Source organism: Alexandromys fortis, unplaced genomic scaffold, assembly GCF_014885135.2.
Source record: "Alexandromys fortis isolate MF-2015 unplaced genomic scaffold, M_Fortis_MF-2015_v1.1 scaffold_16, whole genome shotgun sequence".
Taxonomy (NCBI): domain Eukaryota; kingdom Metazoa; phylum Chordata; class Mammalia; order Rodentia; family Cricetidae; genus Alexandromys; species Alexandromys fortis.
In genome coordinates this window covers 4924320-4940404 of record NW_026067893.1, presented here as the reverse complement: position 1 = coordinate 4940404, position 16085 = coordinate 4924320, and the positions used below count along the sequence as shown (strand labels likewise).

The window sequence follows — 16085 nt, the reverse complement described above, 5'->3', positions numbered from 1 at the left end:
CGTCCAATCCTGGAGTCGTCAAGAAGGTATCCCAGAACAGGATCCAGTTTCTCCAATAGCTACCATATCTTAAGGCATCCTAGGCTCCTGTCTTCACAGGGCCTTCACATAAAAACTGCTCAGTTTGTGGACCATGGGCCACTTACACCGTGGACAGGGTAGATGGTGCCCTCTGGGGTTGCACAGGATGATCACAAAATCACAGCAGACTTGATGACAGTATCAGAAACATTCTATGTTTGACTTGCAGGGAGTCATTTAGACACCGTCCTAGACATTCTGTGATGCGCTTCCTAGAGTTTTCATGGTCCGCAGGTCACTTGGCCTGACCTCCATTCTGTGTTAGGACGTAGCCTGGACAATAAGGAGCCACTGAGTACATGAGGGGGCTGCTTAGAGGCGGATTGATATCAGACTGCAGGAACTTAGCCTCCTGGGCACAGGCTCTTGGGTTCCTGTGTCAGTGTTTCCTTACACACGTGTGGAAATGCATGAGCATTCCTTCCTTCCACGCTCCAGGGAACACACTGGGGTCAGGGGTCTCACACCCGAAGCTTTTGTGAGTTTGGCCATGGTGGGAATTTGTTAGGATTCCTTTTTAACTAACTTGACAATGGAGGTTCTGCGGATAACTCTGGCTGCTGCAAAGCCCAGAAGATTCTCTTGGGAGATGTGTTCAGAACCAGCCCTTCTTGCCTTTCCAGCCGAGTGGGGCTTGGAGCCTTTATGTCACCACATAAAGTGTATTGGAGGGAAACCCATCTGGCTGCTCAGACTTGGCTTGTTCTTTGGGACCCAGGAGAAGCTAGCTGGTACCATGGTAACAGCTAGCTGACCCGGTGTCATAGCAGAGCATTCCTTCCTTCTTTTATTAAAGGTTGTATATGAAACTTGACTTCTTTCTCTCGCTCTCATTCCTTGTGCCTTTTCTTTTTCTTGTTACCTTTAAAGAGGAAATGGTCTCCCCTTGTCTCTTCATGTCTTCTTCTCATTAAACATCATCCCTGTTCACCAGGATCTAGTAGTCTGTCTGCACTGCTCTTTGCTTGGCCATGATGTGACCTGCATTCCAGGTGTCAGTGCACAGCAGAGAATTCTGTAGGGGACCATGAGATGGCCCTGGAGTGTTTACAGGGGCAACACAGGCACCTTCAGGTTAGACTACTTCTCTTGAGTCTTTCTTCCAGCTCATCCTACCTACTCTGAGAGTCACATGGCCTGCTTCCATTGTTTTTCCTTTTGTGCCAAGAAACATAAAGGATCTGGTGCAGAGCTGCATAGAGGGCCAGTGTTCCCAGTGACCCAGACCTCGTACCCTCAGAGGGTAGAGCAGCCCTCTCTGGAATAGCTGGATTTATCCAAGCCTGGCAACCTTGGGGTTTCTGCACATCCATCCCTGTCCTTTTCTTTTGGGTGTCACTGTTCCATCAAACCTTTAAGCAAAGGTGGCAACATTTACATATTCTGAAGCACACAGATTGATTTGTAAGACCGCAGCTGCCTCACCTGGGCCAGAGAGCCTCCCTAGAGCCCAGCAATAGGGCAGGGTGTCCCAGAGTCTTGCTCGCTCACTTGATAGGGTCAGGCTGTCAGGTGGTAATGACTTAAGGCCGTCTCCCCACCCTTGAAGTGTCAAAGAAGGGCTGCTACGGTAGAAGGCACAGTCCATTGCTGAGGGCAATGCTTTCAGACCACTTGGGTTGGCACTCTGGCTCCTCTTCATGGTAGCTGTGCCAACTCAAGGCCGTTGCCCAGCCTCTTTGTGCCTGTTTCCTCATTTGTGACTCCGGAGTGTGAAGACACATGTACTGTGTAGAGCTCTTGCCTGTTGAGTCATGCCTGGCTCCTATTGTGTACTTGGCTCCTGGTTTTCCGGGGTTTGACTTGCAATTTCTCAGCTTCATGGTGTCATGGAAGCATGCCATACAACTGGTCTACTTTCCACGTGTAAGAAAGTATACAGTCAGTGGCACAAGCCATTCAATACTTTTCAATAAGTCAGGCTCCATGGTAGATGACTTTGCCCACCTGTAGGCTACCCTGTGTGTGTTTGCAGGGGGCTGGCTAGACTGTGATGTCCTAACGCACTTGTGAGTTATGGTCTCTGTGGCCAGTGATGTGTTTGTTGGGGTAAGAGCATAGGGGAACACTTTCCCTTGCCTATGCCTGACCACCCTGTAATTTAGACAGAAGCCCAGGTGGCACTTGGTTCTCTCTTTGCTCCCACTCCTTACGATCCTTTAAGAGGAAGGATCGCACTACACTTCTGAAAGGAATCACTACTACAGAGAAGCTAGAGTCATTTCTCTCTCAACTCAGGACAGGGAAGCGGGGAAGGTTTGTCTTTCATAGCGAGAAGCTGTGGGGCAGGTAGGGCAGCTGTGAACCATTGTGGGCTTTAAGGTTTCTCTGTGTCCCCTAGGGGTGTGTCCATCCTGCTGCCCAGCCTGCTCTCCATCCCTCCCGGAATCTCCCTTGCCCCTTTCACCTCCCTTTATGGAGTCAGACGTCCTGGGTCAGGCTGAAGAAGGGAGAAGGCCATGAGGTCTTTCCACATCGACCCTCTGGCCTTCTCTTTTCTTCAAGAAATGTGTGTCCTCCCAGCTAGGCAGAGTTCAAGGGTTGGATTCATGGCTGGCAGATTGAATAGACTTGGGAGATTAGTGGAGATAGCCAAGCTTGTCCCTCCCGGCTCCCCTGCCATGTGCATCCAGACACCTCCTTCCTTGACCTAATTTCCTGCATTTCTTCTATTCATCTAGGGGAAGAAGAAGAAGAGGAAAAGGGACAAGCAGCCGGGTGAGACCAATGGTGAGTGATAATAGTCAGGGTGATGGCAGAAACACTAGTTGGGGGCCACTCTTATGTCAGGCTTCCATCTGGGGGAGGCAGGAGGAATCCAAGGCCAGGACATTGTGGGGAACCCATCTTAGGGAGCCTTTTCTGTTGATGTGTTTTAATTAATTGCTTTATGACTGCCCTTTTAAAGCTAGTAACATCCATTGTTGCATGAAAAGCCCGTTGTAATTCTGGCGGAATGTGTTTTTAAATAACTGCAAGCCTGTAACTAGAGAGTCCGCGGTAGGCATGCCTCTGCCGGGCTTTGAACAGCCTGCTTACGTATGTGCCTGAGAAGGGGTGAGGAGGGGCCTAGGGGACCAGGAGGGGCGTGTGTGAGTGTTGGGGTAACTGGCTGTTCCTGAGTGTTCCAATGCATGCCTTTACAGTGGTAATCGTGCCCATTTTAAATTAAGGAGGTTTGCCATTCAGCGACAGAACTAGAAATACTGCATAGGCAATGAAGGGCCCTTGGAGAAGGCCAGGCTTTACAGACAAACAAAAAGTTTGAAGAATTTGTGTAATTTGTTCTTTTTTTTCAGAACACAGCGAATGTTTCCTAAATCCTTGCCTTTCACTTCCTCCGATCACAGGTGCTAATGTCCTTTTGAGTCGTTAAAATAGTTGATAAACTGTTTTTTTTTTTCATTTTTCCTGCCATTTATAGTTTTATTAACATTAAACACGTATGACATTTGAACATCCTTTAAAATGATCATCTACACGGTTTCATTATGTTTCAGTAGATTTTTTTTCCAGTTGCTTTGTTGGTTTTATTTATTTTTTATTTTAGCTTCTGTTTCATTGATTGATTGTTCCCATAACCGTTGTTTAAGCAGCGAAGACAGTGGCTTAGAGCGGAACTAACTGTGCAAATTGAATATGCAGTATTTCTTTAAAAGAGACTGGTGAAGAAAAAAATGGAAAAAATTCCGTAATAAACCTCCTTAATCTAATGGCTTTTTCCGTTGCCCCACTAAGTTTTCTCACGCCAGCATGCAATCGCAGTATGATTATTTTTTCCTTTGCTTATTATTTATTTTTTTCGTTTGTTTGTTTGTTTGTTTGCTCTTCCTTTTGCTTTTTGACTTCATCATTTGCAAACCTGCTAGCGCTTCCTGACCATGCCTGCTTCCATGCCCGTTAGGAGCATCTAACACCTAACAGCTCATCCCATGGCCTCTTTACCCTTTCTTCCCTCTTAATAACAATGAAAATAGATTTAAAAAAAAAAAAGAGAGAACGCCCAAAAGCTGCAATATCCCAATACCCACAACCCTTTTCTTTCTTTTTTTCTTTCTGTTTCATTTCATTTCGTTCTGTGTTCATTTGTAGTTTTTCTGTTTGTTTGTTTCTTTTCAAAACTGTGGTACTCAGAAGAAAAAAGCATGTTACGAACCTAATTCCTTCCTTTGCTTTGTTTTCTTCTTTGAGAAAAAAGAAAATTGAGAGAATAAAATAAAATAAAACAAAAAACAAACAAAAACCAGAACTAAACTAAAAGAGGAAAAATAATGGAAAGAGCATGTTCTTGGCTCTTGCCGTCCTGCGGGCGGCTGGACCCGGTTCTGACCGTCCTTGAGAAGGGATACTGCAGCTTTATTTGCCACAGCTAATTTCACAAGTTGAATAAGTGTGATTTTTACATTTTTAATTAAAGAAAGTTTTTAAAAAAAGAAAGAAAAGTCAATATTTTGCTATTAGTAACCCGGTCATTGATTTATTCCCTTTTTTATTTTTATTTTTTTCTTGTTTGTATCTCTCTCCCCCCCTCCCTTCCCCCTCTCTCTTTCTCTTACTCCTCCTCTCTCTCTCCTCCTCTCTCCCTGCCTCCCATGTCCTCCTCTGCTCGCTCCTTTCTTGAACTCATTCAGACCTGAGCGCTCCTAAGAAATGCCGAGCGCGCTTTGGCCTTGATCAACAGAATAACTGGTGCGGCCCCTGCAGGTGTGTATAGTCTCCCAGATCCGCTGTGCTGGTTTGCAGCTGTCTCTTCCGTTCTTCTCCCTCTGGCCTGTTGCTTTGTAGCTTTGTGTGTGGATCGTAGGAAATACCAGGGAGCGGGACACTGCCAGTGTATGGGCTCCACGAGGGATGTGCTTGTCTGCCAGCTGCTGCTAGCCAAAATGCCACTGTAAAACAGTGTGTGTGCCTCCTCAGGGCCGAGACTCATTCCAGCGTGCCCTCGACTGGGGAGTGTTGCCTGTCAACCCCCTTCCTGTGATAGCCAGGATGTGCTCATCCTGGTCTAGGTAGAAGCCAATGACGTCACCCTCTCCCTTCCTCTTCTCTCTCTCTTTTTATTTATTTTTCATTGTTGGTTTTGTTTTGTTTTGTTTTTCATTTTTGTTTTTGTTTCTGGTTGTTGTTTTCCTTTGTGCGTGCGTGTGTAGTGTGTGTGTGTTTTATTGTTTTGTTCTATTTATTTATTTTTTGGTTTGGCTCAGAGAAGCCCGTTCCTTTCAACCCCTTGATGAGGGCCAATTGTCAGGTAGAGCCAAGATGATGCAGAGAGCGGTTAGTGGAGGACTCAAGCCAACCAAGCACGACCCACCATTGTGTTGTATTTTTTTTTTTGTGTTTACCTTATGCTAACAGATGCAAATACTCCAAAGAAGTGTCGGGCACTGTTCGGGCTTGACCGACAGACTTTATGGTGCAAACCCTGCAGGTACATGACCATTCTGAGGCCTTGGGAACAATCAGAGCCTTCTGTCCTTCCGCTACTTAGTGGGTCGATTTATTTTGCCCTCATTCATGTCTACTTTCCCCCACTGGCATCAATGACTAATAAACTCTCCTTCTTCAGATTTTCCTTGCTAATTTCATACTGTTTCCTCCCCGCCCCCTATTCCTCCCTGTTCTTGTGAAGAACATGTCCCTGGTAGCAAGAACTGACAGCCTTGAAGACAGGCACTGAGGATCTGGCTTTGAAAGCCAGTGTCCTGGAACTGGCCAGCTGGTGAATGACTCGGTGCCCTGTTCTGAGCAGAGAGCCACTGTGCCCCCCCCCCCGGCCCCAGGTGTGAAAGAGTCAGAACTGGAATTTGGCAGTAGTAGCATTCCCAGGCACTTTCTGTTAAAGACACTGAGAGAAATGCATTGGGGCAGGCTGATTTTTAAAAATCCCTTTTTTTTTCTTTCTCTCTCTCTCTCATTCTCTCTCTCCCGCCCCACTTTGGTTGTTCTATGTTTAAAACACGTATCTGTATGGAGGAGCTCGTTAGCGGACATTGTTTTACAGTGCTGAAAAAGAAGCGTGGCATTGAATGGCGTGCACCAGCTAAGAGCCTGTGCACAGCAAGGGCTGCAGCCAGACACTGCAGCGCTGCCAGGCCTGCAGAGCAAACAGTCGAGCGTTACGATACGCAGATGTAGCATGGGTTCCCACATGCATCCGATCAGTCCAGAAGAGTCCAAATTGAGCCCCATGATCTGCCGGCAGGTCTCCCCACTTATGGCACTGGCAGAGAAGGTGTAGGTACTTCCTTCTTGGTGGAGGGAATGCGCTCTCGTCCCCATCTCCTTTCCTTTCCTTTTAATGACCACCTTTGGTTAAATTTGTTGTTTCTTTGTTCTGATACAAGCAGTCTTTGAATTTGGAATATTATGATGGTAGGTATCTCAACACCCCAAACACACATCCCTGTTCGTAGTGCCTCCCACGTCACGTGTCCCTCTTCTCCATCCCCTTTTGCCGTGCTCCGTGTCTAGACGTTAGATCAGATGTTCATCCCATCACGTGCATGCCCACGAGTCTGCTGTGTCTTCTCTGGTGCCAGTGTGAGAGATGGCTGACCACACAAGACCCCAGGGGAGAGAGGGAGCATCACTGACAGACAGCTACACAGATTCTCAGTACTCCAGAGTAAGGGAATTGGGCCCTAGACAGGCACCCAGCAGGAGAGCAGCTTCCTGTGAGTGGACAGCCCCAGGGACTTCCTGAGAAAGCCACATGGGGATGTTAGGTATTAAATTAGGGAGGTCAAGGACCTGCTTGCCCTCTGTAGGTAATAAGTTGGTTAGCACTTTATGAATGCCCAGGGTAAGACAGCGGAATACCCTGTCCTAGCACGTCACAATAGGCACCGTTGCCTGTGTCCCACAGTGAGACTGGTACAGGTCTCATAATTTTATTCCTGAATGGTTTATTTATGAACCTTTTTTTTTTAGTATCAGATCAGTTGCTGCAAACTTAGCAACAAGGATAGACCACCCGCCCCCACACCCCATTCCTCAAATACAACCCATCTTTGCTTAAATCCATAATGAGTTATCATCCTCTCACCAGAAATTTCTTGATACTTTTACCACCACCAACAACAACTTTTTAAATTGGATTTTTATCTTGTTTTACCAGTTTAAAACCCTTGTCTCTTTGTCCTTGAGCTCCTTGGTCCTCTAAAGCACACATTGGGGGCTCACTGTCCACAATGCACCATTTTTTTCTGTTGTCAAAGGGACTGACACATCCCTGGACAGAGGATGTGAAGTCCAGCAGGTCCCTGTCACTTCCCAGCCTCCTGACCTCAGCTCCTAGAAAGTTCTAGCTGCTGTTTTTCTGTGCTTGGGGAGTCTTTTTTTTTTTTTTTTTTTTTTGTCTTTTGGCTGTAGATGTGTTAGCAAGCTGACTTCAGCTGTCCATTTGAGGAGGACCTTCCAAAGTAGGACCAGGAAGCATACTTAGAAGCTATACATGGGTGTTTATGAGATGCCTCTAAAATGGAGTGGGTCACAGTATGGAGCTTGAACTAGGAGCTACCCATTCTCCTTCTGCCAGCTGTTCCATTATACACTGCCAAACCACACTGAGCTGGGTGCTAAACTCAATGAGACATTCAGTAAACAAGTCAAGCAAAAATCAACGAGAGAGAGAGAGAGAGAGAGAGAGAGAGAGAGAGAGAGAGAGAGAGAGGTGCTTGTGAATGGAGGCATTTTCTGACCCATCCAGATGTGCGTATTCCAGCTGCCCCACTAGGGGCGCGTCAGTCCACCACCACCATAGTCCCCCCTGTCCTTTGTTCAAATGCTCCCCACACAGCATTTTCGAATGACTTGGAAAAGAGGGTGGGAAGGGCAAGGAGAGCCTTAGCAATGCTCCTAGCCAATCAGGACTCTAGGTTCTAATTTTATTTGGCATTTGAGGACATTTTAACCAAACCCTGTTTTGAGCCCACCAAGTTGCTTCCCCATCTTCTTGCCCCATCCTAACAGAGCCTGGAATGCTGGCTGCTTCATGCTCCCCTCTGGCTGTTCCTCACTCCCTCTCCCCTCCTCTCCTCTGCCCCCCCCCCCCGTTGCTGCCTTTGTTTGCTTACACCCTCCCCACCCTCCTTTTTTTCTTCCTGTTTTTAAAAATGCATGGAGACCCTAGTTTGTGAGCATGCTTCTATCTGCAGGCTAAGGTGGTTTAAAATGGAGAGGTTAAATTATTTGTTTCATTTCTGGGATGGGAGCAGAACCCATAGTCTGTGCCAGTCTGTCCAGAGAGAGAAAGGAAGCCTGCTAGACAGGGTAAGAGGGGACCATCCTTGTTCCCCTAGAGTTCCTTCTGGCCTACACAGCCCCAGCCCCAAGGCCTGAGCCTCAGGGAGGCAGGGAGAACTCAGCATGCCCTCTTCCACTCTTCCCTCTTTTCCTCCCCTCCTGCCACCCTACAGAGTCCGTGCCCCGTGCCCCATGCTCTGGGCCTAGACCACAGGAAGAACTAACTCATACAGTACAGTCCCATCCTTGTAAATGCCAGAGACACTGTCCTATGGGGGTTGCCTTCAAATAGGCAGCATCTTGGAGGTTCTTCAGTGACCAGTGGCTGACCAGTGCTCACACACTTGGTTTTAGATGGAGCGGTACTCACCTACCATTGTTCTGAGTCTTTGGATGAGCACTTTCCCAAGTCTGAATTGTCTTTACAGCAATAGTGGGTTGATCTCCAGGGTCCCTTTTCCTGCTAAGTAGATACCCATCAGCCAGCGATCCATGGTGGGCAAGGCTTTGAAGTCACATGCCTGATTTCTTGATTTGGTTTTCCCCACCTTATCCTTTGATAAAGTCAGAAAGGCTCTGAAATTCTCATTCCTTCTTCCTATACAAATGGGTTGTGGAGAGGGGAGACTATGGCTTTGGCATAGGACAGGTTTAGTCTTTCTGGTTCAGACCCTGATCCAAGCTCCCTCCAGGCCCCTCCTGCTGGCCATTTCTCTGTGACTGCCTTGTGCTATGTATTTCATTTCCTGACCTCAGCATAGGACAAGAACAAGGCACCCCATGTACCATTCTCACTCCGTGCGACCTTCTCACGAAGGGGTAGGGACATCCCAAATCTTTAAGGGTGGGAAATAAAAATAATCAAATTTTTTTTAAAAAACAACCTTGAATCTTAATTTTATCCACAACCTGCAGGCCATGTCAACCAGTTATTCTCGTACTTTTGAATCATTTTCTGTTTTTCTTACTCTCCCTTCCCCCTTCTTTGTTTACCCTCTTCTGCCTGTTTTTTGGTGGTTCTTCTTATTCTTTTTTTTTTTAATTTACTTACTTTTTGGTTGGTTTTGTTTTTTTAGTTTGTTTTGTTTTGGTTTTGCTCTCCCTCCACTCCCCTCCCCTCTCACCTGATTCTGACCTCTCGATTTGGTGTGGTTCGGAACAGACAAGCCCAAAAGCTCTCTGGGACCCACTGCCTCACGGTGGTGGTGTGTTAAAACCTTTAAGCCCCTTGCCTGCTCTGCCTTCAGCTATGTGGGCTCAGCAGTCAGCATTCTGAGAGTTTCATATTGATAAGAGGCCACTGGGGATGAACCTTTCTTTCTCTTTTAAATACACTCAGGCATCATTGGAGACTGGGGGTGGGGAGGGTGGGAAAGAATCGGGAGGGCAGGCAAGCAGATGTGATGGGAAAGGGAAGGTAATCCAAGCCCAAAAAGAAATAAAGTATGTTAGTCTTCGTGTAGATGAAAACCCTTCCCGATGAATCTGTGCCACCCTCTGCACTGACTTCCGTTAGTCTGCTCACATATATTCTGGAAAGAGTGGGGCCCTGGGTGTCCTGTGAGGATAGGACATGGGTAGGGCAACTCCTTTGCCAGAGCGGATGTAGACACCGGAGCCACACAGCCCCCTGAGCCCCCTGAAGTAACTGCTTTAATCGCTCTGTGCTGCCTGGCATGACCTGTAGGGGGCATCCCTTGAGTGACATCAGCTTCTTGTGAGCATTGGCTAGCTCTCTACCTTGGCGTCTTTGCCCTTCATTCACAGATAACTCTCTCCCCTGTTTCTAGGAGAAAAAAAAAGTGCGTTCGCTACATACAAGGTGAAGGCAGCTGCGTCAGCCCACCCTCTTCAGATGGAAGCTTACTAGACTCGCCTCCCCCATCCCCGCATCTGCTAGGCTCCCCTCCCCAAGACGCCAAGTCACAGACTGAGCAGACACAGCCACTCTCGCTGTCCCTGAAGCCTGACCCTCTGGCCCACCTGTCCATGATGCCACCGCCACCTGCGCTCCTGCTGGCTGAAGCTGCCCACGGCAAGGCCTCCACCCTCTGTCCCAACGGAGCCCTGGACCTGCCACCTGCTGCCCTGCAGCCACCCATGGTCCCCTCTTCATCGCTCACACAGCCGTCAACATCTTCCTTACATTCCCACAACTCTCTGGCTGGGACCCAGCCCCAGCCTCTGTCTCTGGTGACCAAGTCTTTAGAATAGCTACACCTCGTCCACCGTCCCCTGCTTGATTGACGTGTGTCCTCCTGGTTCTTGGTTTGCCCTTCCCCATCTTGGAAAGCTTTTGTTTTGTACTCTTAATTTTGTGCCTCTGTGGCTTACATGAGTTGATGTTTATCGAGTTCATTGGTCAATATTTGACCCATTCTTATTTCAATTTCTCCTTTTAAATATGTAGATGAGAGAAACCTCATGATTCTACCAAAATTTTTATCAACAGCTGTTTAAAGTCTTTGTAGCGTTTAAAATATATATATATATACATAACTGTTATGTAGTTTGGATAGCTTAGTTTGAAAAGACTGATTAAAAAGCAAAAAGAAGAAAAAAAAAAGAGAGAAGCCGTTTCGAAGCACCCTCCAGAAGGAGTTGGTTCTGTATTATTTGTATTAAATACGAGCTTGCGAACCAATCACTTTACATCGCGGTTTTGAAACCATGAGGGCACAATGAATGCAGTGCCGTCTCTTTCCTTTTCTTTCTTTCTTTCTTTCTTTCTTTCTTTCTTTCTTTCTTTCTTTCTTTCTTTCTTTTTCCTGTGTGAAACAACTTTTATTGTGATGTTACTTGTTATTGTTTAAATGTACAGAAACAAAGGGTTAAAATGTGTTAATATACCTTGTTCCATGGTGTTGTTCTTTTGGGGGGAGGGGGACGCTACTCAACAATGAATGGAATCAGAGCTGTTGGACCAGTAGTATTTATTGCTTTAGAGATTGCTTGTACCTGTACGTCCGTCCCTTTAAAATATGTTTTACTTTTTTTTGAAACTGTATAAAGTCCACCCCCCCCCTTAGCATAAGCATCTTATATATAACAACTCATTTGTACAAGGTTTTTAAGTTTATATATAAAATGTGTATATATTTTTTTGTTTTCTTTTTTTGACTTTTGTCTGTTTTTGTTTGTTTCTGTATGAAACCCAGATGCCACCAAATGGACATTGATAGTTGCATTAAAGATCAGTAGCATTAACAAAAGTTGCTTTAAAAGCCATTATGTGAAACAAGACTTGAACATTAGTGAGAGAATCTTAGCAGCTGTCTGAGCAGCCATGGGAACCACCCTGTTTCCCCCCCTCCCCCCCCCACCTCCTAGTCAATTGCCCTGTGCTCTTAGAACATGGACTGACCGCGTGCAAAACTTTTATGTGCCAAAACTCTCAGTGACTTTAGCTCTCTCCCTCTTCTCTGATGCTGTACTTTCCGTTCGCCATGTTTTGCTGTGATGTTACATAGATAGATTTGTATGTAGTTTTAATGTCACCTATAACAAAATGTGTTTGGTAGCAGACTGTCCAGAAAGCATTTTAAATGAAGAGGTCTAAACCCTTAAGGGCCAAAAATTCTGTATATTAGATTACTCTTAAATGAAAAAAAAAGAAAAAAGAAAAAAAAAACCAGCTGCCGCTTTTATGTACGCATATTACATACAAGTAGGTGGTGAACTTAACACAGGAGACCCTAGGCATGCTGATGTTGTAAAATCCTGTATAAAGCCGAGACCTGTTCCTCCAGTGCCATCGTAGTTGACATGAAGCGATTGTAAAACTGTCTCCGGTTTTCTCTGGTTTATTAAAATGCTAACTATAACATTTTTTGTGAATACTTTGAATGTTTCCTAACAGTTGTGATGTTATTGTTCTGTTTTATGCTTATCCCGAGTTCATTTTGAATGGTTTGGAAGCCGTTTTTGTAATGAATAAATGTCCATGCTGTACAGTATGTAGCATGCTGTTCTGGGTTAATAAAAGCAACTTAGTATGTGCAGAGGAAGGCTTCTCTTGCTTCTGTGATTTGGGGTGGCAGTGTCTCTTTCGGAAACTGGACTTCCTGTGGAGGGACAGGCTGGGCTTCGGCTTGAGCTGGGGTAGTGGTATGTGGTGATGTGGCTGGCTGGGTGCCTAATGCTCTTCAGGGCTTCTCGACCCCCCCACCCTTGGTGAACGGTGCGTCCTGTGTACCCGGTTTAGGGTATGTCTCATTTGCAGTGAAGATGCCTGTATAGAGAAAGACTAGATCTAGGGTGTCATTTCTGTATGACACTGAGTCATGAGAAAGGCACAGATGTTGCTGGTTTGGCCCTCCGTTTCTCGTGCCCTGTTCATGGCACAGTGAGAAACGGAGTTCGATTCTGGAAAGGGTGCTTTCCTTCCCCCAGAGTGGACTTAAGGAACTAAATGCATCCCACCTGAGGATGCTGAGTGTGAGAGTCTCCTGATTTGCTCATCACTGCCTGACGGAGGGAAGCAAGGAATCCTTAAGCAAGCATCTTTTTCAAAAATTGGCATCCCACTCCCACAGCTGTGCTGGAGGGGAGGTAAGTGATTCGCCCGGCTCTGCAGAAGGGGTCTTGCTGTTCAGGGGACCCATGTTCTGGGTTAACTTCAAGTTGGCCACCGTTACTAAGGAGGGTTGCAGAGAACATCTTTCTGTGGTCCCTGGGTGTCGCTTCTTGCTGTTGAGTGGCTGGGCTATTTGTTGTTCTTGTGTCTAGGATCTCTGTGCCTTCTGAGGGGGGCAATTTCAGCTACCCCAGAAGCCCTTCATGTGCCCTTACTTAAGAACACCGTGATGTTGGGTCAAGAACTTTGAGGAACCCTGCTTTGCTTGAGCTAGTTGTGTGTGACTTGTCTGTATTTTGTTTCTGCCCTGCTTTGTAGTCTGGTAAGGGAATTTCTGACCACCCTCCCCTACTGTATTTGCTATGCAGGGCCCGACTGACCTTTGAGAACAGAAATAAGAACACTGTGTGCTACTGATGGCAGTGTGCCAAGTTGTCCCTGCCCATTTTCTCATTAATCCTACCACCACCAGTGGAAGACTCCCCTGCTGGCTTCTGCCTTATTTCTAACAATGAATTGAGAAATACAATATATCTTGTCAAAGGCAACAGTTGGTAGAAGGGGGAATTGGAGGAGCTTCAGTGGAGACCTGGCTTCATGTCACGTTCTCAACACCGAGTTAAACCTTCGGGTGCTAGAGTTGTCCCTTCTCCCTGGCGGATAATATAGGACAAACCTCCCTTGCTTGGCTTACGCCTACCTCCATCTCACCAGTTCACTCTTAGGAAACCCACCTCGCAAGAAAATGAAACATTGCTGCTCTTTATCTCTCTTTGGGATTCTGTGAGCACAGCCTTTCACCAGCCCAGATAGAAAACCTCAGAGATCTAGACATGGAAGGTGCATGCACGTCACCCAGGGGTAACAGGCTCACTCGTAGCATTCATTTAACCTGGAACTCAATGGCCCCCTAAGAGTAACACCCTTGTTAAGAAGGCTCCATCCCTGGCTGGTGTGCGTTTTGCCGTATAAATGAGGTTTTAATTAAAGCCCTCTGGAAAGACCCTTGGGTAGTTTGAGGACTCTTGCAGGTGGCACCTGTGGCAAGAGCTTCAGACCAGAATTGGAATCACTGAGGAACTTGGTGGAGACTGGATTTCATGAAGCATTCCCAGCTGAGGTGACCCTCTTTGTTTCCCACCCAAGGGCTAGGTGAGCATCCCCATTCCCAGAAGAGTGATAAAGGCTAGACCTGAGATGATATGTGTCTGGCAGGAGCACTGGAGAGGTCCAGCTGGGGCTTTTTAGAGCTGGCCTCTTGTGAGTACGCTTCGTCTGTGCTGTGATTGGGCTCACCGTTCCTTCCTTCCTTCATTCATTCATGCCTCCAATGGCTGTTTCTTGGAGACTTATCTGCACTGGGGGATTCCAGGCCATGGCACGTGTATGAATGAAGCCAGCTTGCTCCCCCTTTCTTCCTCTCTAAGTTTCCTCATGTGTCATCTTACAGTACACACTTTGGATAACGGTGACGCAAGAGGGGGGCTGAAATCTTGGCTCACATCTCTCATCTAATCTGCAGCAGCAGAGCTGTGGCCTGGGTGTTCATTCTGTAAAGACAGCCAGCCAGGATTAGGCTTGGTGAGTTTCCCTGAAAGGACCTGTGTGGAAACAGCAAGTCTGAAGTCAGACCTGAGCCTCGGAGTTACCGCCATATGAGATGACACATGTACAGACAGCTGAGTACCTGGGTAGATCGGCCACAGGGCAGAGTTGAACCACACCCTTAAGTGGATTTTTCTGAGCCCCCCAGAGATGGGCCCTTTCTTAGTATATATGCAAGAGCATTTTCTTTTTACTGTTTTCTCATCCTTGGTTTCTGAGTGAAGAAGAGGAAGGAGGAGGAGGGAGGAAGGAAGGAAAAGAGGATAACAATGAAGACAGTTGACAATTGCATGAGTTGAGCCATTTTTGGACGCAGCACTAGAAGGTAAAGAATCTTAGAAAGACTGCAAAAAAATCAAGTGTATGTCACTACATATATTTTCCAGTATTGTCTGTTCACACCATATAGTGTTTTCCACATAATGGCTGTAAGCCACTGAAGGTCAGGAGATCAATGTAATGCATCAAGGTTAGCATTTTAAAAAGCAAGACAGAATGAGAAAGAAAATAGACTCTTTGTCATATGTGTTTGCTACATTATCTAAAGCCTTCCTTACTATGGTGAGAGTAAAACAAAAGCCAAGTCTGAACAATAGAAATAGCTGCAATACATTAAGATAATAATTTTAATATATTAAATGCAATATTCACATGTAGGGAATGTAGTTAAGAGAAGTTTATTGATGGACAGAATTTTTTCTTTTTTTCTTTTTTATTGATTTTTATTGAGCTCTACATTTTTTTCTCTGCTCTCCTGCCTCTCCCCTCCCCTTGAACCCTCTCCGAAGGTCCCAAGCTCCCAATTTACTCAGGAGATCCTGTCATTTTTTTTACTTCCCATGTAGATTAGATCCATGTATGTCTCTCTTAGGGTCCTCATTGTTGTTTAGGTTCTCTGGGATTGTGATTTTTAGGCTGGTTTTCTTTGTTTTATGTTTAAAAACCACTTATGAGTGAATACATATGATAATTGTCTTTCTAGATCTGGGTTACCTCCCTCAAAATGATGTTTTCTAGCTTCATCAATTTGCAAATTTCAAGATGTCATTATTTTTTCTACTGCATAGTACTCCATTGTGTAAATGTACCACATTTTCCTTATCCATTCTTCAGTCGAGGAACATTTAGGTTGTTTCCAGGTTCTGGCTATGACAAACAATGTTGCTAGGAACATAGCTGAGCACATGTCCTTGTGGCACGATTGAACATCCTTTGGTATTGCTGGATCTTGAGGAAGGTTGTTTCCTAATTTTCTGAGAAATTGCCTTACTTATATCCAAAGGACCAGCTTGCACTCCCACCAGCAATGGAGGAGTGTTCCCCTTACTGCCCATCCTCTCCAGTATAAGTTGTCATTGGTGTTTTTTACAGGTGTAACATGGAATCTCAGAGTTGTTTTGATTTGCATTTCTCTGATGGCTAAGGATGTTGAGCATTTCCTTAAGTGTCTCTCAGCCATTTTAGATTCCTCTGTTGAGAGTTCTCTGTTTAGGTGTGCACTCCATTTTTTATTGAATTATTTGTTCTTTTGATGATCAATTTTTTTAAAATATTTATTTATTTAATTAGGTGTACAGCA

General features: G+C 45.8%; 1 protein-coding gene across 47 annotated transcripts in view; it reads left to right on the top strand.

Annotated features, from left to right (window-relative positions):
• Tcf7l2 (transcription factor 7 like 2) overlaps window positions 1-12332 on the top strand; it is a 208076-nt gene extending 195744 nt beyond the window's left edge. For 17 of the 47 annotated variants that reach the window (XM_050149200.1, XM_050149205.1, XM_050149174.1 and 14 more), the window contains 4 exons: window positions 2763-2811; window positions 3381-3431; window positions 5437-5509; window positions 10116-12332. In XM_050149200.1, coding sequence (XP_050005157.1) covers window positions 2763-2811; window positions 3381-3431; window positions 5437-5509; window positions 10116-10539 — 597 coding nt within the window. In that variant the 3' untranslated portion in view covers window positions 10540-12332. Of the gene's footprint in view, window positions 1-2762; window positions 2812-3380; window positions 3432-4712; window positions 4786-5436; window positions 5511-10115 lie in introns of those variants that run through there. The other 30 variants (XM_050149338.1, XM_050149334.1, XM_050149325.1 and 27 more) reach the window with 8 other exon arrangements.
• Window positions 12333-16085: the final 3753 nt, after the last annotated feature.